This window comes from Rhea pennata, chromosome 3, assembly GCF_028389875.1.
Source record: "Rhea pennata isolate bPtePen1 chromosome 3, bPtePen1.pri, whole genome shotgun sequence".
NCBI lineage: Eukaryota > Metazoa > Chordata > Aves > Rheiformes > Rheidae > Rhea > Rhea pennata.
In genome coordinates, this window is record NC_084665.1 from 46,889,279 (window position 1) to 46,913,426 (window position 24,148).

The 24,148-nt window shown below is 47.7% G+C and overlaps 2 protein-coding genes across 8 annotated transcripts in view; one reads left to right on the plus strand and one right to left on the minus strand.

The window, feature by feature from the left end:
• Nucleotides 1-1,461: 1,461 nt before the first annotated feature.
• Nucleotides 1,462-14,466, minus strand: DLL1 (delta like canonical Notch ligand 1). 3 transcript variants are annotated; one of them, XM_062572217.1, is made up of 12 exons: nt 14,215-14,466; nt 9,256-9,543; nt 8,687-9,001; nt 8,508-8,568; nt 7,965-8,222; nt 5,358-5,418; nt 4,754-4,884; nt 4,444-4,613; nt 4,070-4,286; nt 2,529-3,321; nt 2,298-2,412; nt 1,462-1,892 (listed from the first exon to the last, which is right to left on the minus strand). In XM_062572217.1, exons 2-12 carry the CDS (start codon nt 9,313-9,315, stop codon nt 1,887-1,889), a joined length of 2,187 nt encoding a protein of 728 aa, XP_062428201.1. In that variant the 5' UTR covers nt 9,316-9,543; nt 14,215-14,466; the 3' UTR covers nt 1,462-1,886. The 3 variants fall into 3 exon arrangements, with proteins under 3 accessions (XP_062428201.1, XP_062428204.1, XP_062428203.1); XM_062572220.1 differs by lacking the exon at nt 14,215-14,466 and adding an exon at nt 10,529-10,601; XM_062572219.1 differs by lacking the exon at nt 14,215-14,466 and adding an exon at nt 9,996-10,375.
• Nucleotides 9,456-24,148, plus strand: part of FAM120B (family with sequence similarity 120 member B) — an 85,435-nt gene continuing 70,742 nt past the window's right edge. For 2 of the 5 annotated variants that reach the window (XM_062572221.1, XM_062572225.1), the window contains exons 1-3: nt 16,611-16,642; nt 19,116-20,161; nt 23,085-23,265. In XM_062572221.1, the coding sequence (XP_062428205.1) occupies nt 19,142-20,161; nt 23,085-23,265 (1,201 nt within the window). In that variant the 5' untranslated portion in view covers nt 16,611-16,642; nt 19,116-19,141. Of the gene's footprint in view, nt 9,872-10,257; nt 10,317-16,610; nt 16,643-18,001; nt 18,203-19,115; nt 20,162-23,084; nt 23,266-24,148 lie in introns of those variants that run through there. The other 3 variants (XM_062572222.1, XM_062572224.1, XM_062572223.1) reach the window with 3 other exon arrangements.

Consider the following 24,148-nt stretch of genomic DNA (forward strand, 5'->3'; position numbering starts at 1 on the left):
TTATAACTGTGGGGTGGATTCCTGCGAAGTATATCTGGTATATCTCTTCCAAGACTGGCTTAGTGAGAAGGCTTTATAGACTGATAAGCCCCTGGAGTCAGGGTTAATTTTCTATTGACCTCACTTTGAAGTAAAGTCCATGTTGTTCACATATTTGTGCACATTAAAATAAGACAAATACATGTATAAATTAGAGTTATAGATCACTAATTACAATATTTGCTTGATCTTTTTCTGGTATACTATTCTTCACTTTTAGGGTAGAATCCATCTCCACCGAAGTGAATAGGAGCAAAGTATTTTCATCAGCTCCAAGAAGCTGCAGGAGGTGGCCCACAATGAGCAGGGTGGGTTCAGCTTTAATAGATCAGAAAGGAAATGTTTTCTTAGATTTTCTTTCTTTTTTTTCTTTTTTTTTTTCCCTACAGTGGGAAAACCCTTTGTGTGTTTCTGAAGGGACTCTGTCAACTAATGCACAGGACAACTTGCCAGAGAGCTAGTTAGGGCAAACCAAACAGGCGAAATTGCCTGAGCCTTCAGGGCCAAGCCAAGAGATGGGACCACACACCACTCCAGCACGATGGCAGCAGGCACTTAAGGCAGATAAAACCAAAGATACAACCAGTACTTTAAATAGGTGTCACAGTCAGGAGAGTTGAGGCATTCAATGAGCTCAGCAAAACCTTTCCTGGGGAGAGAAGTGCCCCCTCCAGAGAGGTCTGAGCAGGTAGCTCCCTTCCCATGGTTGGGCATAAAGCAGCTGAGGCCAAGTTGCCCTCTCTGGCATAGCCGGGGTGCCCCAAACTCCTGGCAAGTGTTGGATGTTGCAAGAAGTGAAGAGTTGTGTCACAACAGGCCCCATGTCCGCACTGAAATGGAGCACACTTGCACTGCTCTTTCTCAGGAAGCGAAACCATATCTGTTTATACATACACAGTCCAACATGACTGAACAGACATTACTCAAAGTTTTGACAGAAATTCACCTTTGAGTTAAGAGTGAGCACAACCATTGTCAAAAGTTCAGAAAGTTAGGAAAGGAAAGGAGTGGTCCACACAGAACATATTCTCTGCTCTTTGTGATAGATCTCAGTCCCACCCAATCTCCCATTCAGCCCACAGAAGCCTGCCAGATGCCAGGTTGCAAGGTTTACTCCATACATCATCAGTTATGGAAAAAAAACATGGTATTTTGGTTATCATTAATAATATTTATTTTGGAAAAATATTTTAAAAATGAATTTTTTCATTAACAAAACAGTAAAAAAAAACCTCAAATAACATTTGCACAGTATTCCATAAATACATTTATATACAAAAAAATATAGTCACATAGACCCGAAGTGCCTTTGTACATATTTACCAAAAAATTTAAATTATAAAAAAAGAACATCACAAAATACTCAAGCTTTACAATTATCATGAAAATATTTTTACAGATTCAAAAAAATAACACACTTTTTCTCACCTAGTAAAAACACATTTTAGTATCAAAAAAGACAATAAAGGCAGTGTTTATGTCTCTAATTCAAGAAAAGACTGGCTCATAAGAATCCAAAATACACACTTCAGGCAGTGCATGCTTCTTATGTAGTAAGTAAGTCCATTCATTTAAATATATATAGAAAAGCAACTGACCATAGTGCAATGATAAAATTCATAAAAGGCAGTGCAACAGAACACAGACCCTTGCCTAGTGTCCATCTTGTTTCTTTATTTTGCAGTCACTTTGCTAACTTCAGTAGAGAACCAGCTCAAGCCTGAATTTAGTTTCTCAGCAGCAGTCAGTGAAGGAATCTATCTCCCATTCCTCTTTCAGCAGCATTCATTGGGGCACGTCTCCTTTGAAATTGTTCTGAACAACAACTTTGCCATATCACTTCCGTTTTACACCTGTTCAGAGAAAACAAGAGCAGAGACCAGAAGAGATTAATAGAAAGTAAAAATATGACTGTCAGGGTTGAGAGGGCCAGGAGTCTAGCTTCATGCCAGGCAAGAACAGACTTTATGTGAAGCATAATAAGGGGCAAGCCCATAGATCACAACTGTACCATAACTGTCTCCTCATCTGCAAGAATAACTGTGCCTGTGACATCCACTGAAGCAAGTGGCTTGCATGACCAAGCTTGTCAGGTTTTTACAACCTTCACATCACAATAAACTTAAGAGGACCAGATTTCAAGAGCTACGAATCAGTGTGGCATCATGAGGAACAACTTAGCTGCCCCTACATGTTTTAGATAGGGATCAAGCACCAAGATTTTTCTCTGCTTTTACAATACCAGGCAATATACTAACCTCAGTTGCTATGATGCACTCATCTTTCTCTTCTGATATGACATACACCGACTGGTACTTTGTGTCCTTTGAAGTGGAATATACTGAATCAGGTCGTTTTCTTTCGGAAGTATCACTATTGAAGACAAAAACAGACAACACAGATCAGAGGGCTGCTGCTAATACTACCCACAAGACACATACACCTTTCAGAGTAAAGCTGTTCCCCCTGCACTTGGACACGAAGGATACCTCTTTAGTTGTACTGCACTTTTCTCCTCTGCCTCTGAATCATATGTTTCACACTTGGCTTCACATTTGCTGTGCTCCTCTTTAACAGAGTCCTCATTCTTGAGTTCATGCACCAAATTGTAATCCACTGATGGGTATCTAACTTTGTAGCCATTTTTATCGGAGTTATCACTGTGAAAGTCTACTTTCTTGTTTGTGTTTTTAATCTGAGTGGCACCAATGACACTTATGGAAATGTCCTTCTCACGCTGGCAGTTTGCCAGGTTGTTCATGGTCTCAGTTTCACTCCTACACGCATCAGGCTGGTGGTGCCTCTTTTGCATTTTGAGTCTGACGCAGACAACAACAGCAGCGCACCCCAGCAATAGCATCAGGACCAGAATAATCCCGGCACACACCGCGATCCAGGGGAACTGGGCATTCTGGCCTTCTGTGTACTTCTCAGTGAAGTCGACAATTACTGGTCCCTGAGGCTGCTCGGGGAGCAAAAACTGGCAGTTGAGTCCGCCATACCCCCGGGCACACTCACACACATAGCGGTTGTTTCTTTCGTGGCACGTCGCCCCGTTGTGACAAGGGTTGTGTTCACATCTGCTCACTGGGGTACTGCAGTTCTTCCCATTGTATCCCGGGGGGCACGTACAGGAATAGTCATTAATTCCATCCTGGCAGGTTCCTCCGTTGACACACGGAAAGGAGGCACAGTCATCCACGTTATCGTCACAGTGTCTTCCAGTGAAGCCAGCCTGGCACTGGCATATGTAAGAGTTCCCAAGATCAACACACTGGGCTCCTGCAACACATTAAATGGGACAAGCGCTGAGTGGTGTACAGTCAGGCTGCCCAACCTCAAAGCTTCTTGAACGCCTAGCACACTCTGAGTGATGTTCTCCAGGTGATCATGACAATCAGCATTTGAGAAAACTTTTCTTTTTGAGAAAGGTTCCAATCTTTGTTAGGTCTGTTCCACCATAAAAAGTATGCCTTTTTTTTTTTTTTTTAAGGGAAATTTTTCTTAGTAACATTTGCTTTTCTTTCCCTATCCTATTAGCTTTTTGACATTTTATCTGGCTTGGACAATAAAGCTAGTCCAGCTCAGTATCACATCACAGTCTCATGCTTTAGAGTTAGAGTGGCAATGAACGTGGAAGATTGTACTAAGGAAAGTCTTCACTAGTTTTATCAAAACAGGATAATTACTACCACTAGATTATAAGTAACAATATTTAGGATTTGTAAGGTATTTCCCATCCACAGACCTCAAAGAGTTTTTATAAACCACTTGGAAGAAACCTCCGCATGTTTATGCATGAGGCTTCAGGCCAAGTGACCTGGCCACAGCTACCCCTTAAGAAAATGCTATTTGTGGCAGTGAACCATATTGTGCCATTACTTTTTAAGCACAATTGCTCCACCAAGTCAACTATTGACATGACACAAGCCGTGATTTATAACTGAGTCTTAATATGAACTCCAAATCAGAAGCCTAAGTAACTGGACTGTCTCCTTTTAAAAGGTCACCTTAGCATGTTTGGCCTTACCATTAGCACAAGGGCTGGAACTGCAGTAATCAATTTTCTTTTCACAGTTGAACCCAGAATATCCTAGTGGGCAGCGGCAGCTGTATCCCCCATCAGGGTTGTCAGTACACCTCCCACCATTGAAGCATGGTCCGTCAGCACAAGTCATTGCGCTCAGCTCACAGTTTTTACCGTAGAAGCCCGGGGGACAGGTACAGGAATAGCTGTTCTCAAGATCCTGTTGGGAAGAAACCAGTTTTTGTTTGTTTGATTGTTTGCTTCAAATGTTTAACTGAAGTTGCCACAAAACCCCAAAAAAAGATTTTGGAAAACCAGTGAAACTGACATTTCCTCTTCCTTCGGGGTTTCATGTGGCACAAGCAACTCAGACTTACAGTGCAGCTTCCACCATTCTTGCAAGGGTTGGCATCACATTCATTGATTTCAATCTCACAGCTTGAACCTGTGTACCCGGGTCGGCAAGAACAAGTGTAGCTCCCTTGGCCAGTGTTGGTGCATGTGGCACCATTCTTGCATGGCTTGTGGTGGGTGCAGTAGTTAAGGTCTGTAAAAGATATTTTTGAAAAGAGAGATCCATCAGGACACTTGCTGCTTTACAAGGCTACTATAGTGCAGATGAGCTGGAAATAGCTGCTTGTTTTCTGTGGTCTAAAATGCACGCTGAGGCAGGGGCTGAGCACTTACCCTGGTTACAGAAAAGGCCACCCCAGCCTTCCTGGCAGTTGCACTGCCACGGTTGCTGACAGGTACCATGAAGGCAGCCTGGGTATCGGATGCACTCATCACAATATCGCCCCTGCCAACCCACTCTGCATCTGAAAAAAAAAAAGCCAACAACAAAGTCTCGTCAGATTTAGACTTCTCACAGTTGGAAACCCTATCGCAAACTCTGCAAACACACTGATGCCAGGGATCAAGTTTCCTAAAAGCCTTCAGTGATCCTTCATGTGAGAAAGTCACCAAGTCCAGCTATAGTATCAGCTTTCACCAGCCCCAGCTATTTCTTCCCCTTCCTTAGACAGAGCCATGGTTCCAGGTAGTTAATTTGTTTACTCTGATAACAAACAGCTAACCCTTACACATGGTACTGTAAACTCATTAGGTAAATATTAATGGTGCTGATGTTTGACTTGTAGATTAATACTTTGATCTGGCATTACCTGGATTTCTCAAATTACCATCTAATATGAAGAAAGGCACTCAAACTGACCCTCGAATGACCAATGGCTTACTTAACACCAGAGCATCAACACTAAAGAAGGGAGCAGAAGGGGAGCAGAAAACTTACTTGCATTCCCCAGGTTTGTCGCAAAAGCCGTGTTGCTCATCACATCCAGGCAAACAAATCGCTGTGAACAGATCGAGCAGGGAGACATATAAGCACCAGGGCCAAGCACCCCCCTTCTAAAAGCACAATTCTGAGAGCACCCCGTGGGCAGGGAGCGAGCCTCTTTCACTAGGTCCAGGCAGTTAAGAGCAGCTAAGTTAATCTCCAAAGTCTGCAGGAGTATTGATCTTGCCTAGTAACTGGGCACTTTACTTATCACCAGGGATGAGCATTCTTCTTAATACAGTTGCACACAGACAAAAGAGGGCTCACAATTGCTCCCTTCCCCGCAGCCCCTCACCCCCGCCTTCCCTTCCCAGTGAGGGTCAGAAGTCCTTTTTTTTCCAATTCTATGCACACAGCTCCACCTCTTAATATCCCCCGAAAGTGTGTGTGCAGATAAGAGTGGACAGCTGGTGTGCAGGGTGCCAGTGCAAGACAGCTGCTCTATTGTCTATTCTCTCCCAGCAGCTGCCCCGCTGCAACAATGCGGCCGGCGCCGGAGCCAATGGGGCCGCGGCCGGCTCCCGCGCAGCCTATCCCGGCCCACGGCTAATCTATGGCACGCGCGTGATTTCGCTGCAAAAACTTTTTTTCTTATTCAAATAAATAAGTCTAAAGTTCTTCCTCCCTCCTCCTTCTCTCTCTTCCCCCCCCCCCCCCCCCCCGCCTTTTGGTTCTGCCCGCCACTTCCCCGCCCCGCTCGGAAAAGGCGAGGGTGGGCACAGACATGGTAAAGAGGTAAACGGGCCAGCAGGAGGGAGGATGAGGGAAAGGGGAAAAAAAGGGGGGGGGGGACTTCTGCTCATTACTTTGCCTGGTTATGGAACTCATTAAGCAGGCAGTGCAAAGTTTTAATTCAACAAAGCCAGCCGGAGACAATGGCGTGCGAGGGGAAGGGGAAGGGAAAAAAAAGAAAAAGGAAAAAAGAATAAAAGAAGAAAAGAAAAAAAGAAAAAAAGAAAGAATCAGCGCTGATAATCAGATCACCGCAAAGCTGGAAAGAATGGAGCTGAGGGCAAGTAGATGGGAAGCAATCTGGGACTGGGAGCTCTGCTTGCTAACAGGAAAACATTCTTTTTGCATGCATGCACACACAAACACATCTCTATTGCCCAGAAGGTCTGCACTGTTGTTGTAAACTGTTTTTCTAAGACACGAGGAAGAGTGAACAGCATACATAACAAGTCAGGAAAGATGGAAAACGTTCTACTGAGCTATGGGAAGAACAGCAATGCACAGGCATCCAAAAGTGCTGACAGCCCCGAAAGAGCTCATTATCAAAATGCTTCCTTTTCCCCCATCCCTTGACACAATTGGGATAGGCACTTTTGATCTTGGGAAAGGTTGCAGTTCCTATTTAAAGCACTGTCAAAGGAAATGCAAGCCTCTTTGCCTACAGTTTATTGTGCAACATTGTACCACGAACTGTTAAAAGCATCTTAGCAGTCACCAACAGTGTGAATAATCAGTCTGGGCCTGTTTGATAGCAGCCATCTGTGACCAAAGCATAGGTGGATTTTAAGAAAAACAAAACAAACAAACAAAAACCTCAAAACAGAGAGGCTGCTTTTCAGATTGCAACAGTTTTCTCCCTAGCTCTCTGGCCCTTTGATGATGGGAGAGCAGCACTCACCAGGAAGGTAAGTCGTCTGACAGCCCACATCAGATGTGCATACGCACACAATCAGAGAATGCCATCACATGCTACAGTAGGATCTCTGTGCGTGTGTTTGTACTTGCATTGCCATGTGTCTGCAAAGGGTGATGATCTTGTACAAAACTGGATGTATCTGACATCTGAGACTTCCTTTATCTGCTCACTATTCCATCTTTTCCTGCTGTGTCAACACATCATGTTCCTGAACAACTTCAAGCTCAGGTTTACTTTAAAATTCATGTTGCTTTCTACTTTATTAGTAGTAGTAATCATCAAGGCAATGTTATAGAAGTGGGGTAGGGAAGAAGGTGAATGTTCCCGGGGTTCCAGGTGCAAAAGTATCTGTCAGTGGCAGGTTTAGGAGTACCCCAAATTAGAAACATACAGTCTACTACCCAGAGAGAATATCTTGTATCTCCCAATACTTATTTCAATACAAGGTAGCAACACTTCAGGCCGTAATAAGCCTGCCATTCAGACGGATCCATGGAGGCTGCCAAAGCCTAACTTCCTTTCCTGAAGCCACGTACCCCTCAGTCCATGATGTTGATGCACCATGGTGGGAGGGGTGGGGTAGGGGATAAGAATTAGACTTGATATATTTTAATATATCCTCAATCAGCTCTTGAATATTTTGCTATCAAGTTTGATGATTACAGCAAAGAAGTGAGAGTGTAACATTGACACTGTCATTTTACTAGCTTGAGATGGAGCTGTTAACTTTCTATGGTAACACTGAGGCCCTCCTGGCCCCCACAGCAGTAAGGCCCATACGCAGCACCAGACCTCCATGCACCCTAACTCAGTCCCCCCTCTCTTGTGGGGTCTCATGTCAGAGCAATGCCTCCCAGCAAGCCCCATGGGCACAGCTGAAACAGTGCCCAGGGAGATAAAAAGGTAACACTCACGCTCAGTGCAGTACTGGCCCTTCCAGCCCGGGTTGCAGACTTTCTCGCCACGCTCCCCACAGGTGAAGTGACCAAAGGCATCATCCCGGGGGCGGCAGAAGACAGAGCAGCCCTCTCCGTAATAGTGCTCGTCGCACACGAAGCGGTAGGAGTACTTGAGGTCGGTGCGGCCGCTGCTGTGCAGGTCCTGGGACCACTCTTCGCCCACAGCCAAGTGCCTCTGCGTGGCCAGGCGGCTGATGAGGCGCTCGGGGTTTTCTGCGAGGAGATGGAGAGGAGAAGCATGGTTAGGGGACCCGCAGCAGGCAGTGGAAGAGGAAGACACTCGGGGGGAGGGGGGGGTCTGCGGTGGGAGGGGAACTGCAGAGGCAGGATCACCAGGGCTGTGTGCCAACAGGTTGGCCTTTTCCCGTGGTCTCCTGAGAAGGAGCAGGGATGGGGACAGGGAGTGTGCTGCACAAGGCAGACAGAGGGACAAAGCAGGCTGGCAGAGCGGCAGGGCTGGGGGTTACTCCGGGAAAGGCTCTGTTTCGGGACAGTTACCCGTGGTGAGGTCGTCGGGCGAGTCGGTATGCAGCGCTTCGATGATGAGCGAGAAGGTGCCCTGGGGAGAGAAGGAGCAGAGACCGCCCGTCAGCGGGCCGCGAGCGCCGGCGGGGGCGGGCGGGGGGAGCAGCGATGCCGGCCCCCAGCCCGGCCCAGCCCGCGGAGCCCCCACTTACGGGCCAGGTGAAGCCGAAGGGGAAGCGGATGGGGTTGCTGAAGGCGGCCGGGTCGGCGCCGCCCGCGCCGTCGGGGACGCTGAAGGAGTTGGCGCCGAGCACGGGGGTGATGGCGCTGCCGTAGGTGCAGGGCGGCTCGGGGGACACGCTGGCCTGGTAGTGCTTGAGGCACACGCGGAAGAAGGTCTTGCAGTCGCACTGCTGCAGCCCGGCGCCGCCGGGGCCGCCCCCGCGGCAGCAGTTGCGGTTGCTCAGCAGCCCCTTCTTATTGACAAACTCCTGCAGCTTCAGCTCGAAGACCCCGGAACAGGCGACCTGCAGGGGGGCAGCGGTCGGGGAGGCCGTCAGCCCCCGCGGAGCAGCCCTGCTCCCCCGGTCGCCCCCCAGCCCCATCGTGCATGCATCCCCCCCCCCCCCCCCGCCACCCTCCCTGCTCCTCTCCACTCCCCGAGCCACCTATAGGCCCTCTGCACCTCCACAGGGCCGGTGCATGCTCATATACACAGCGCGGACCCCTTCACGGACCCCTGCGGGGGGGTTGCGGCCGGCGGGAGCCCCCAGGTACTCACCTGGCAGCGGCACAGCAGCACCGAGAGGAGGGCGAGCGTCAGCAGGAACCGGCCTCCCATTTTGGAGGGGCAGGCTCTGGTGCCTTCGCTTGCCTCCCCCTTGTCTCTCTTCCGAGGGGAAAGGGGAAAGTGTCTCTCTGGGGGGAAGGAAAAAATTAAGCGGCCAAAGCCGCTTGTCCCAGCAGAGCTGGAAGAGTTAGTGTCACGGTTTCCTTCTTTCAGGAGTGTCTCTGATTTTTTTTCCCCCTGTCGAGGTCTCTAGGTGCAGCCTCTCGGCAACTGACAGCTCTTTTGGATGGCAAAAGAAAAAGAAAAAAAAAAGAAAAAGAAAAAAGTTAGGATTATCTGCTAAACTCTTTTTCTTTCCCAATCCACGGCGATCCTCCTTTTCTCCAGAAAAAAAAATAAAATAAAAATAAAAACAACTTAATTCCCAACAGAGGCAGAGAAAAGGCTTCCCAAGGAAGATTAAAAATCAGCGATCTGGAAATCCCTGCAGACGAGGCGGCAGACGAGGCGGCGGTGGCGGCGGCGATAATTCCCGGTGCGGTGAGATGCGGGGAGCGGCTCTGCGCGGCTCCGCGCGGCTCCGCACGGCCTGCGCACGTCGGGGCTGGTAGGTGTCAAACGGCAGCAGCGGCTTGCAGGTCACGCTGGAGCTTTGATCCCCTTTTCTTTTCTTTACTTTTTTTTTTTTTTTTCAAAAGAAGCGCAGCTGTCTGTCGTCGCTGTGGGCTTACTTTTGTTTTCAGAGGAATCCCAGCCAACAAAAATAAGCTCGTGTCTCAATAGCCGCGCACCGAGCGTGTCCGGGTGTGCTCCGGCGGGGCGGGGGGGTTGCGCCGCGCTGCGCCGTGCCGTGCCGTGCCGTGCCGCGCCTCGGCGGCTCTCTCCGAGTGTGAAGCGCTCAGGGTCTGCCTCTCGCCGGGCGCCTGCCTCCCTTATATCCCGCCGGCCGCCCGCATTGCTAATGAGATGCAAATGAGCAGCCCCCCAATCTGCCTGGAGCTGTCACAAAGGAGCCACTTTTCCAAACCCTCCTCTCAATGGATCGCCAAATGGTCAGTGAGCTGTAAAATGTGCAACCCTCCCTCCCCTCCGCGCTCACAAAACGCGCTCATTTACATTCCTGCAAAGTTGGTAACCGCAAGAATCCCCCTTCTGCCCCGGGCCCGCGGCAGCACCCCTCCGCCCCGCGGAGCGGCCGCGCAGCGCGCTCCGCCGGCAGCCCCGCCGCGGCGGCCGCGAGCCGCGGTTGCCTCCCGGGACGCACCCTGCGCCGCCGCGCCCCCCACCGCGACCCTTCCGGGGGCGCTGGGCCGGGGGCGGCGGCGAGCCGGCTCGCCACGGCGAGGGAAAGCTGATCCCCTTAAACGCACACCGCGCTTCCCCGGGCGGGACCGGGATGGCGGCGGCGGCGGCGGCGGCGGCGGGGGGAGGTTGTCACGGGTGGGTTTGCGCGAGCCGAGCCCGCCGCTCGCTCTTCCTCCGGCTCCGCTCCGGCAAGCGGGGGGCCGCGGCGGCGGCGGGGCGCGGGCGGCCGCCGGGGCGGAGCGCGGCCGGCCGCGCCCGCGGAGGGGTCACCCGCGCAGCCGCCTCTGCCCGCAGCGACGAGCCGCCCGCTCCGCCCGCCTCCTGCACCCCTGTATGATTATTATCATCATCGCCAGCAACCTCTCCCTCTCTCTCCTTCTTCTTCTTCTTTTTTTTTTTTTTTTTTTTTTTTCTTTTTTTTTCCTCCTCCAGCTTAGTAAAAAGTGAGTTTGGTGTGTGTCGTTCGCGTGGCTGTCATTAAGGCCGTTTGTTATTGTGCGAGGGCTGAATCAGTTAGCTCTTTGTGCTCTCAGCTGTATGGTAATGTAGACAGCACCTGCTCCCTGCACAATGCGAGGGAGAGAAAGAGCTCCCCTCGGCGCACGCTACTGCCTCTACAACAATGTCCGCACATTTTTTAAAGAAATCCCTTCCAGCACTCCCCCCCAACACACACCCCGTCCATTAAAAAAAAAAAAAAAAAAAAAACTTTACACCAACCGTCACCTTATTATTTTTTTACATATCCATCAGATACTAGAACTTTTGTTTTGATCTTAAAAACATAGGAAGGAGTTTACTGGTGTGGTGAAAGAGGGGCGAGAGATGATTATCATTTGAGCAGTTTCTTAATGATGGATGGAAGTGGAGGATAAAAGTTTGCGGGCGACTCTGGCATGTCCCTCGAAGCGGGGTTTTTCCACTTTGTTCGGGCCCCCTGTTAAACACCTTCGGTAGGCGCAGGCGGATTCATTAGGATGCAAGGTGTAACTGTCTCTGTAAATGTCATTTTAATTGTAACAGCTCATTTCAGCACAGATTAAGCTTGTGTGCGAAAGGAGAGGATTTGGCCACAATAACCTCACTGTAGGTATGCCGTACTAAAAGCCTTATTATGGCGACTTTATTGGGTTGAAACGTGCATTTGCATGGCAAAATGTGACTTTCATTGAAGCAGATGTCTTGATCACAAATTATCTTACAATGCACTGAAAAAAAAATCTTAAAGACTTCTTAAAGTAAAAGCATTGAGTAATACCAATTAAAAGAAAATCACTAATGAGTTCATTCAGCCCAGTTCCTCTTGACTGTTACGGGACTGTAGCTGTGCACGTTCGTTTACTGGGGGGTTGGGGCAGCCACCCCAAACCCAGGCAGGTACCCTTGGCACTTAAATAAGTAGGCAGACTTTTGCAACATGTCACTGCTCTGCGTGCATGGCCTTAAATAAAATTTTGGTCCAATGGGAGCTCTACATTCAGGTATCCCTCTCTTCCCCTCCTTCCTCTGGCCCTGCCTTGACCTCGATTTAAGCAAAAGCTTAAATGTGCAGGAATGTTTGGTTTTACCCCAGAGTCGTATCTGGGCAGCCACGGGAGCAGCGGTGCAGGGGCACCGTGCGAAGTCGCTGGGAAGGCTGCCCGGGCTGGGACTGCGCCTCGGCTCCCCGAGGGATGCCCTGGCCCGGCGGGCGGAGGCCAAAATCCGCCCCCGCCTTTCCGTGCCTCTTAACCGGGGAGCCTGTGGGCGCGCCAAGCAGCGCACCGAACAGCAGCGCTGGCTTTAACTGTAAATTACTCTTGCCACCTAGCGTCAACATCTTTGCCAGTGGCTTGCCGCTGCTTCGGAAACTTTGCCGTGGCGTTATCCCCGGGGCGGGGGGGCTGGAGGGGAGGGGAATCACTTCATATGGAGTTTACCAAGGAAGTGGGGCGGGAGCAATGTATGTATTGAGATTTGGGGATCGCCCGTCGGTGGAGGTGAGAAGTGATATATCACCACGAATCTTTTAATCTACGAGAGAGAGAAAGTTGGTCCATTAGCATCCCCTTGCTTAAAAAACTGGAAATAAAAAGTTACACGCGCGAGGGCTTTAACCTTGGGGGGGGGAGGACCCGAAAAAACTTGCCCCAAATCCTTAACAACTCCCCTTCGGTACCGGGTATTTGTTAAATTGACGTGGCACAGATTTCTCGATTACCGCTGCTGAGCGTGACTGAAAGGCGCCGTGAGAGCCGGCAGGATCCTGCCCACGGCGCTCATTCTTCTCCGGCTTAATTTATGCCACGCGATTCTGTATTGGGGAAATCAAGCAGAAAGCTCCCTTTTCTGCTTTTTTCCCCCCTCTCCCTCTCTCTTTCAGATGCTGGGCTAACGGGGAGACTGTTTAACTTAAGTGTTTCTATAGGAGGCTGTTGTAGTTTAACTCCTGCCCACCAGTAGCTGAGGCGAACAAAGGAGGGACTCGAGGTCTAACTATTCATCCATTCTCTGCACTTTAATTTTCATTGATTTTGAAGACAAGGGGAGCCCTTAGGGATTCTCGCTGAAGGGGGATGACACGCCTTTAGACGCGATCAGCCCCCTAGCCAGCCATCTGCTCCTAACCAAATGGCGCTTTTTCGCTCCCAACCGCGTGTCTCCGCACCGCGCTCGCCCGCGGCCCCCCGCGGGCCCCCGCGCCGCCCCCGCGCTGCTAACCGCGCCCGCGCACCGCCGCCGTGCCCAGGCGGCCGGGCCGAGGCGCCCGCCCCGTCGGGGCCGGGGCCGGGGCCGGGGTTCCCCCGCCGCCCGGTGCGGCGCGCTGCTGCCCGGCTGGCGCGGCCCCGCTGCGCCGAGCTGATGCCGTCGCCGCCACGACGGGCGCCCTCGGCCCCGGGCGAGCACTTGCCGCCCCGCCGCCCGGGAGCCGAAAGCCCCCAGCGCGCCGCAGCTCGTCTTTCCGAAGAAGGCAGATTATGCGGGAGGGGGAAGGGGTCCGTGCAAAGCGGGGCCGCTAGCGAGGGCAGCGCGCTGCGGTCCCCGGCCTGCGACCCGGGTTTTTCCGCGGGCATATGGCGAGTGGGGCGGCGGGCGGCGCTGTGCGTGTGCAGCTATGTGTAGCCGAGTGTGCCTAATATTTTAATTAGGCCTGCAGTCCCCACGGAGGTATGTGTGCGCCGCTGCCCCCCGGCACCACCCGGCCGGGGCAGCACGGCGGGCACCGGGGCAGCGGGGCGCTGCGGCCCGCCGCCCCGGAGCTGCCGGGCGCCGCGGCGGGTGCGGGGCGCTGCACCGGGCGCTGCTGCGGGGCTGGGGGGGGCCGCACGGCGCCCCGCTGCCCCCACGCCGGTGGGTGGGCAGGGACGGGAGGGCGCGGGGGGCGCAGCCCCGAGGGGGGCTCCCATGTGCTTTCCGTGTGCGGGGAGGAGGAGGAGCAGGGGGATTAAGAAGTTTAGCATGTAGGTTAGCCCCAAGTTGCAAAGGCATGTGCTGATTAGAATAAGAAAGGGCAGTCGCGTGGCTCAGCTGGCACACAGAGAGGCCAGATGATAGATAAGCAGCTCTGGGCCTCCCCCCCGCCCCATCGCCTTTTTTCAAATCGCAAATCATCTGCTCCGGCCCTATCCTAGCCCCTCATTTCCATAACAATGGCTGGGTGTTTACCTGTGATCCTGGAACCGACGGGGCATTCCTTTGTCTCCCGATGAGATTACCGCAGCCAGCTGCTCTCCAAGCCTTCCCTGGGCAAATCTGAAAGTGGCCCCTATACGTGTTTTACTGGTTGCACACGAGGGGAAGGCTCGCAACTCCCTCCCCTTCCTTCTCCCCTGCGCTACTTGTTTGTTTGGGTTTGTTCCCCGGCTTGTTTCCGACGTGATTTTGCTTGTGAGGAGCTGCAGTGGATAAAATTGGCTACTTGTGTGTGTGCGTGTGCGTGGATGTGTGTGCGTGTGTGTGCTCTCGGCCTCTTTCCTCCCCTTTTAGCTCCAAACTCGTTTCCCTGCACACTCACCATCTTACCTCGGCTAGAAACCACTGGTTGCGTTTGCACTAAGTGACCTTCTGAGATCGTTTCCAACCTGAAACAACTTGTCATCCTAAGAATTATCCTGTGCTCCAGCACTCCATCTGTCCCGCCAGGCGCCTGGCATAACCCCACGGTTTGCCTCCGTGCCGGTGTCACAGAGCACAGAGAGGAGGCCGTGGCTAAATTTGCGTACATGGGGAAAAAAGATCTGTTACGGCATCGCTCAGAAAAACGTTTTGCACTCCAGCAAGGAGATTTTGCCGGATGGTCGGAAATATTCCCTTCATTGACATCCAATTTCAGTAACAACACTGCCTGTGTTCACCAGTTTCTATAGGGAAAACTCCTGTTGCCTGTTCCCCGGGTTAATTAATCAGTCTTAACCCAGAATGAACTCCTAATGGTATCTGCACAGACCACTCTTTCCCTGTGGCTGCCAACGCAGCGTGCTGCTGTACTGTACTGCACTTCATGCATAAAGACTGCTCCTGCTCCCCTGTGGCCTGCAGCCCCGTTTGCGCGGTGTGCACATCTTGTGTATTGTGTGCTCACTGCAATGCAAAACCTGCTGGAAATTAACTTTGGTGGGGGGTGTTGTTTGATAGTACTTTTCCAGGGCTTTCCGAGCCACCTCCAATTTGCCTTGTTTTTCTTTCTGCATCTCTCTGTGCCTCAGATGTGCGGAGGTGGGGGGGAAGGGAGAAGAAGGGGGCAGAAACTACTTTGCAGAAGGTGATTATGAAAAAGAGGATGGGTATGGATGGGGCGGGCCTGTGCTTTTGGAAATGCTCTCCTCTTTTCTGAGAGCATCTGCCCGGAGACGAACAGATGTGGGCACCTGCGGTGACAGGCCACATATGCTCCGTCCTATTCACAGGCATTCAGACATGGCTACAATGGTGAGGCTTTGTGTACGCGGAGTCACCAAATATATTAATCTGTGCTCCCCAGAGCACTGCTCTGTTTAATTTTTCACCGGCAATAACATCTGATCTAATCCTTCCATCGGCTCCCCAAAGCGCCTCTTTTCTCTCCCCCCCACCCCCCTCCCGAAAGTATGTGAAGTTACTCAGGTCTCCACCTGTTGCCTGCAGGGTGGAAGCGGGTCGCACACCCGGAGAGGCACCGCAGCGCCTGTAACGAGTTTATCCCGGTCCGCCGCTGCGAGCGCTCAGCGGTAGCGCGCAGAGCACCGCGGCGAAACGCGGGGCGCCCCCTCGGTCTTAACTACCAACGAGACCACGCAAATCTGCCCCCCCCCCCCGCCCATTCCTGCCCCGTTCCCGTCAAAACTGCATATAAGGTTCCCCACGGGTCGCTTTGTTTATCAAGCTCTAGTGGTTATTATAAACATCGGTCAATAGGCCACGCAGCCAAAAGGTAACATAAATCTCAGATGTAAGACTGAGATTTCTCCAAACAATTTTGGTGCGCGACTCTTTCATCTGATCGTCTCTTATTCTGTTTTGATTTGTTTTCGGGCACAATGAGCCCTTTGGTCCCATTGTGGCCGGCACAATGCGCGGGGACACCAGGCTGTGAATGAAGACAGAAGCAGTTTAAACAAGCCAGGCCCTTTCTTTCCTCTCTCCCTATTGTAATATGAATGGGCCTGCTGCAATCGGCTGCTAGGAAACGCTCCCTTTAAAGCCCAAAACGGGGAGAAAAAACGCCCCCCCCCCCCCCCGTCAAATGTAACGCGTTACGGGGAGGGGGCGTACCTGAGCGGCCGTTTGGGGTTGTGTCATTTATTTATTTATTTATTTATTTATTTATAGCAACTCTCAGATCCCGAGCAGCCCCTCCCCCCCCAAGCTACACCTCGTGTGTAACGCTGACCCCCTACCCCGAGAGGCCGAGGCAGGGGCAGCGTTACGAACCAGGCGCTATTCCCATTACAGTAGGGCGCAGAGGGCGGCTGCTAGGCACCGTCCGAGGGCACAACGGCCCCTCGGGGCAGCGCCCGGCCGGCCGGCCGGCCACCCTCCCGCCCTCCACGCCTCGGGCGGCGGGCGCCGTGCGCACGCGCAGCCCCGCCCCAGGGAAGCGGAAGCGCCGGCTCGGGTTAGTGGCGGGGGTGCCGTTAGGCGGGGGCGGGCGGCGGTTTAACGGCCGTGTGGCGCGCGCGCACGTGCGTGTGGACGGGGGGGGGGGGAAGGGTCCTCGAGGCAGAGGGGGACCTGCAGCTCCGGCCGCCGCTCGTAGCGCGGCCAGGACGCCGCGCCGCCGCCAGGTGCCCTGAGGAAGGGGCTGTGCCCTCCCGGGGCCGGACGCGGCGGCCCTCGCGCCTCTGGCCGGGGCAGCCGCGGCGGCGGCGGGCAGGTGCCGCAGGTCCCCCCACCCGCCTGCGGTGGGGGGCGGCGCGCGCTCAGCCCTCGTGGCGCGTTTCGAGGGGCTGGCGGGCTCCTTCGTGCTGTGCTCCTCGGCTGGAGGGCTCTGGCGGGGGCTGCAAGAGCAATTTTAAACGTTTCTGCCCCCAGTGTAACAGTTCTCTGAATAATCTGCGTTGTGGCAGTTGTTTGTTGACAAGATAAAGTTAGTGACGTTTTCTCGCTAGCCGTAGTAGGACCATCTGTCTGAACTTTTGTGATACGTAAAAATCAGAGGAAAAATAACTATTTCAGTTTGAGGAGTTTGTTGTTGTTGTTTCTTCTGCAGAGTCACACACTTGGTAGTTACACAGTTGGGATCTCCTGGTAACCCAGGATCTCTGTTTTACACAAAGAATATTAGAAATAAGTGTCCAGTCTTAAATTATTCACCTACTGTGCAAAATATACATGCTTATATGTTATACAAAATGTACATGCCCAGAGAGGTTGTGGAGTCTCCCTCTGGAGATACTCAAAGCCCGCCTGGATGCAACCCTGTCTAACATGTTCTTGGTGACCCTGCTTGAGCAGGGGGTTTGGACTAGATGATCTCCAGAGGTCCCTTCCAACCTCAACCATTCTGCAATTCTGCTTTTGACTGTAAAGAAATGGACGTTTTCATTAGAAACATATTACTCCAGTGCAAAGCATTTAAGTCCTTATTTTGCTAACTTTATTCGGATATTTAATCTGAATTAAGGATGAAAGTGCTTTTTAAGCCAGCAGATTTGGCTCGTTTTCTATTCTACTATGGCTGATTGGACAGCCAACCATAACGCAGGGGTTATGGTTTTATAGTGAAACAAGATGGATGGCAGAATATCAAATCTGATTTTGTTATGTTCATATAGAATATGGTTATGATAGTAGTATTAAAATACTTGTGGTGGCCAAGCTGTTTGCTTACATGTTAAGTCCTGCAACTTTATATCAATTAAGCTAAACAAGTACTGGTAATGGAAATTCTTCTGATACTGTCTGTATCATAGACATGCTTAGATCATTAGGTAGGAGGAATTCTTAAGATACAGGTGTCAGGGGGTGAGGAGAATGTTTCTGTCACCCTGTAGTATAGCTGGTAAATAATTTACTACACTTCTTCCTCTGGATGTGTAGCTACTGAGGACTGAATCTGTACTGAATCATAGCTAAAACTCACTTGGACTGTCAGCACTTTTCTGCAGAAACAATGCCAGCTGTGGCATTCTGTATCTGTGCAGTGACCTCATATCGTTCAGTGTGTTTGCAGAAGGTAAAGATCTTCACACCCATTGCTGTTTGTCCATAGAAGGTGATTAAAAAGTAATAATAAACCAGTGCTCAAAGTGGTATCAGAGGTGCAGCTCTCCCGATACAGCAGATGGCTGGAATCTTACAGGCATTCAACGCAACACTGGAAGTAGCCTTCCATAGAAGCAGCATCCATTACTACACAGTACCTGTAGTAGTAATGTACAGTAACATAAAATGCAGTACAATATAATACAGTAATGTACAATATCTGTGTAGCACTGAAGCAGATTCATATTCATTTATTTCTGGTTTTATTATAATAATACCTACTGTGTGCTCCCACGTTTATTTTGTATTTATATTCACGTATTTCATACTGCTTTCAACTAAAGCAGATATTCAAAAACAGTCTGTGAAGGGTGTTAGATATTGAAAATTAGGAGGAGGGAGAACTCAGAAATACCTTTAAGAGTTGTCAATTCACAATGCTATTGTGAATTTGACTTCCTTTTTTTATACCTCAGGCATGTATGCTGTAATGTAACACTCCTGAGACATTCTGTAATTGAAGTGTCAGAAACTAGCACTGTGAAAAACGGAAAAAATTGTACCCATTTGATTAAAACATAGTGAATTTCTTAACTGTTTAAGTGAGGAAGGATTTGATGTTTGTGTAAAGCCAAAATAAAGTTTTTCTTATCGCATGAGAAAATCAATGTTGTTATCTCCAGTTTTGATTGGCAGGTCCTTTAAAATAAAATAGTGTTGTAGGAGAGGAAATTAATGCTGCAGTAGAAGAAAAAGCACATTTAACATGAAGCTATACATGAAAAATTAACTGGTTCCATTTCCAAACTTTTTTTAAAATCGTAGAATGTCATTGCTTTTCTCAGTATTACATTTTAGAATGATTTTTATTTTTCTTCTTTCAGGCTGCTGAGAGTTTCAGAGATCAGCCATGGGCATTAAAGGTTTGCAGGGATTTGTGACAAAGGTTTGCCCTGATGCGTGCAGAATGGTAAATCTGAAAGATATGGCAGAAAGACACTGCATCAATCATCCTGATTTCCCTCCTGTTATCGTAGTAGATGCCATGAGTTGTGTTAGATACTGGTACACACCAGAATCTTGGGTGTGTGGTGGCCAGTGGCGGGAGTATCTCGCCAATTTAGAGAATTTTATTGAAGCTTTTATGGCAGCTGGTATCAAGTTGGTGTTCTACTTTGATGGTGTGGTAGAAGAAAAAAAGAGAGATGAGTGGATCAAAAGGAGGTTGCAGAATAACAAGGAAATAGCCAGAATATTTCAGTTTATCAAGACTCACAGGAGACAACCAGGGAGAGAAATGTTTGTTATTCCTTCTGCTTTACCTACTTTTACACGTTTTGCCCTAAAGTCGCTTGGTCAAAAAACAGTATGCTCATTGCAAGAGGCAGACTTTGAGGTGGCTGCTTATGGATTGCAACATAATTGCATGGGAATTCTTGGTCAAGACAGTGACTACCTCATCTATAATACATCTCCCTACTTTTCAATTGAGAAGCTGTGTTTGGACAGACTGGTCACTGTTATGTACTCTAGAGAAGACCTTTGTCATGCGTTGGGTCTTAGTATGACACACCTCCCTCTGTTTGCTTGCTTGCTTGGCAATGATATTGTCCCAGAAAGCTTGTTGGAAGGCTTTTGGCATAAATGTTTAGTCATCTGTCCTCCCAAGAATAAGAGCTACAGCAGAAGAACGAACATACTGCTAGCAGTAGCAAATTACATCTCAAAAGTTCCATGCTCATATGGCAGCCTGAAAGACTTGGAAAAGATGCTGCCTTTGGGATCAGACAAAACATTACTCTACAGAGGAATGGAGTCCTATCTTTTGCCTGGGCAGGAGTGTCCGTGGATTCCTCCCAATGTAACAAATATCCAGATGTTCTCCACTCAACAGGAAACAGCCATGTGTCAAGATAAGGAAATATTTCAGGTACTTTGCCTCTTAAAGCTTAATGATCACTTTATTGCAATGACTGTTTAATGAAAATTGGTAATGAATACACTGAACCTATTTATTTAAATTTGCTTGGGTAAAATCTTTTGTGTGTTAAGTACCGCCATGATATGCATGTGATCAGGGCAAATGGAGGCCATTTCATTTTTAATGGTTCCTCTGTTTTTGAAACATGAGGCAGGTCAAATAATGGGGCAGTAACTGAAGTGTGGGACCCACTGGGCACAAAGATGTACTTCCCGTGTATTGCACGGTGTAATAGCTTCCATTTTGCTTTTTGAACCTGCAAATCAGATACAACTGATTCATGGTCTGCTTCTCTGCCTGGCCCATGTACTCTAGGTATCAAAGGGTAGACTACCTGGCTAATAGAAAACCCTGCTTATAGGAAATGGAGTAATATTTATACCAGTTGAGCTACCTTGTGTCAGAGTTGGTCTTTATAGCAGTGCTAAGAGTATAATATTGCAAATTCGTGGAAGTTAAGAAAATATGTTGAAATTTACTTTAAAAAAATCTTAGGAGGTAGTGTGTTTTGACCCCTATGTTAGTCATCTATTCATTCCTATTTTGTTAGGTACATAGAAGCTTCAAATGGAGTGTTTTTTTTGTCTGCCTCTCAGTTACCTTGAATCTTTTCTCTAAAATTATTTTCCTGTTTCCTCATTACATTACACTAATGTAATCCTATATTTTATATTTTCCTTTCTAAGAAGACTCTGAAATGTTTAAAAGAATACTTTTCAAACTATGCGGTGCTCCTTTCAGCTAAACTGCAGACATCTTTGGGTTGATATTAACCACACATAGACACATAAAATTTTTGATGATACTACTTACATAGAAGACATTATTAAAAACCCCCAAACCTTACGTTTTAATAAAGGGTTGAAAAACACTATTTGTGATTTAGGTGCAAGGAAAAAATAGGCAGAATATAATTAGCTAGGTTGTATTATGGCCAGAACAATAGTGTTAGCATCCTTACTCTTAAGAGAACATGCCATATGATCTTTATGACAAGTAGTTATTATTTCTTGGTTTTGTCTTTCATTTGAAAAGTTGTATTTCTCTAGCATCATGCTGAGAAAGTACTAAAATTACTGTAATTTTATTATAGTTTAGATAGCTCATTATGGTCTAGAAGTTTCAGGGAAGACTATGGCCTCACCATTGCTGTATGCTGCTAATGCCAAGGTCATGGGTTCAATCCCCATACGAGGCTATTCTGAGGGTTGGACTAGATGATCCCCAGAGGTCCCTTCCAACCTTACCATTCTATGATTAAGTCAGTTCCTTGGCCAAAGAAATTACCATCTAATTTGTAGATTTGTTAACTTGACTTTTGATTTTTTAAGTATTTAAATATTGGTAATTTCTATGCAGCATCTCATATTTTGAAACCCCAGTACCTAATTCTTCTTACCTTACACATTATCTAAAATGCACATAAGTGACATAGCTTAGTTCCAGTCTTGAGGATGTTGCCTCATGTTGCTGCTTCTCTCAGGGAAAATAAAGCATAGCTTTCTAGCTGCTCTATATGTAAATCAGAAATAGATTTCAAGATAGAGCATTGAATACAGCTATCATTTTGAAACTAACATTTTTATTGCGTTAGTATGTGTAGATTACTGGTAAATTGTGAGAAACTAGCATTTTCGAATGAATTAATATCTATGAAAGTGATTTGGCTGAAATATTTCCATAATTTGCTCCAGTCATGCTCAGAAGTAATGAACTGTTTATTTTTGTATTATACAAAAGTGGATTGGGATATTACATTGTTTAAATAAATTAAGAATCCTGAAGTATTTCTTCCACAGTAGTTATCTTCCTCCTGTAAGAGAATACTGTGTTGATGAGCACTACATGCAGAGGCCTGTTGTTAATTTTGTGCTCATGTGAGATGTTTTCTCATGTTATGTTCACGTGACATTTCAGTAGAATTAGTTTTGATCAATAATGACCCAGCGATTGACTGGAGCTTTCAAATATGGATCCCTGAGTTCCCAGGCTTGCAGATATTAGGAATGCTGCAGATAGAGTGAATTTGGCTCTGGGCAATAGTGCAGTAATCCCTCATGAAAGAATTTGAGATAGCTATGTAGGTGGCACAACCCAGATAATACAGATGGTGTGACTCTTACAGGGAATATGGAGCAGAGAAACCTGAGTGTTTCCTCACGATGCGTCATGGGTCAAGGAGAATTTATTAGTGCCCCTCCCATGGAATCGGGACTGACTCCAGTCAGCTCTTTGAACACTCTGGTAGCTTTGGTCTGGGATTGTTGAGCAGAAATAGTCTATCTTGTATTTTTTTTCTTGGGGAAAAGCTTTTGCAAAGTAAAAATGTAATGAAGGTAAAGTATTTTAGTGTCACCACAATGTAAACTACACAAAGTCAGCTAGTGTCAGGAAATAAATAGTGATATCCTGTGTAGTTTATCCTTCAATAAAATGAAAAGTTTTGGTTTTGTCATGCCTTCACTCGCATGTTTAAAACAAAGAGGTGTATGTATACACTTAAAGGAGAAAAGGCAAGTTTTCAAATGAGGGTAAAGGAGGCTAGCTCATTTTTCTGTGACTGACTTTGAAATTCAAAGCAAGCATTCTTATTCTCAAAAAAGGTGTCACCACTAAACAAATTTAAGAATTCAAGGAGGGAATAGGAGAAAGGTAATGATGAATTTTCTGATGATTCCTATCCATAAAAAGATAGGTGTCTGAAAATATCCTAGATTCCCATTTTTTGAAAAAACACTTCTTCTCTCCTCCCTGACCATTTCCTCAATATTTTTACTGACAGAGGAGTTAGTTTCCTCTAACTATAAATTAATTGTCTTACTTTTTGATTGTTCTTAATTTTGAAGATCAACAGCTTTTTCCTTTTTTGAAGTTAGCTAAAGAACAGCACATCCAATCTGAAAATTATGCAATCTTCAATATCCTGAGTAATGGAGAGATTGAATGCAGCAACTCTTTGGAAGATGAATGTGATACAGAGATTCCTGGACAGGCACTTATCTACCGCCCTGTTCGTCAGCATATCTATTCTGTCTTGCTGGAATCTGGAAAAGGTAAGGATTAGACAACTTGCACTATTATTCAAGCATACTTTAAATCTGGAAATGTGAAATCTTGAATTTCACGTTTCAGTGGCTACATCTGCATGACACTTCGGATAAATGCTGTGGACAGTCTAAGTGTACTTATTAAGAAATCAATGGAAAACACAGCAATGAAAATGTAGTCTTTCTACATGCTGTTGAATTTTAGTGTTCTTTAAGAGATTAAAGAAAAAAACTAAATTTTTGTCTTTCTTGTTGAATGAGAAGATGTGAAAATTGCTAATAATCAAAAGACTGAGCAAAACCACTGACGTTTAGAGTATTTTAAGAGTCTGAGAGGCTATGCAAGCTTATTTTGATTTGATAACTTCTCTTTAGAAGTTATTGTCAGATGTAATACCCTTTTGTAAAACAGTAATGCACTATTAGCATTTTACCTTCTCTTGAGTTTAAATCTGCAACTTTAGGAACAGTTGATAGGTGAAGCCGGTTGTTGCACTAGTACGAACACATGTGGTCATATCAACGATTTTTAGTTCTTTCATCAAGTTGCTAAAATATGCAATTACTTTATCCAGTGATGTAAACTGATATGTAACAGGATAGATATTTGTGATATTATATTCTTCTGTTTAAAGAGAGAGAATTCTTTACGCAAATACATGGACAGATTTTATGTTCTTAATACTTTCACTCGTTAAATGTTATTTTTAGCTACAGTGATTTTTATTTCTCAATAGCTTTTAAGCAGTGACTTGAAAATTAAAAAATTACTGCACCTTTATTCCTTTTAATATGTTATTTTCTCCTTGTTAATCATTTCACATTTTCATGATGAAAGTACACCACCATCAAACATAATATTTTAATTGTGTCTTTAGAAAGGCCATAT

What these genes read in the sequence shown, in the direction of transcription:
- DLL1 (XM_062572217.1), bottom strand. Translation starts at nt 9,315, where the DNA reads ATGGGAGGCCGGTTCCTGCTGACGCTCGCCCTCCTCTCGGTGCTGCTG. An exon ending in CCTTCGGCTTCACCTGGCCC is followed by an intron (nt 8,569 to 8,686) that starts GTAAGTGGGGGC and finishes TTCTCTCCCCAG; the next exon opens with GGCACCTTCTCGCTCATCAT. An exon ending in TGGCCTTTTCTGTAACCAGG is followed by an intron (nt 4,614 to 4,753) that starts GTAAGTGCTCAG and finishes TATCTTTTACAG; the next exon opens with ACCTTAACTACTGCACCCAC.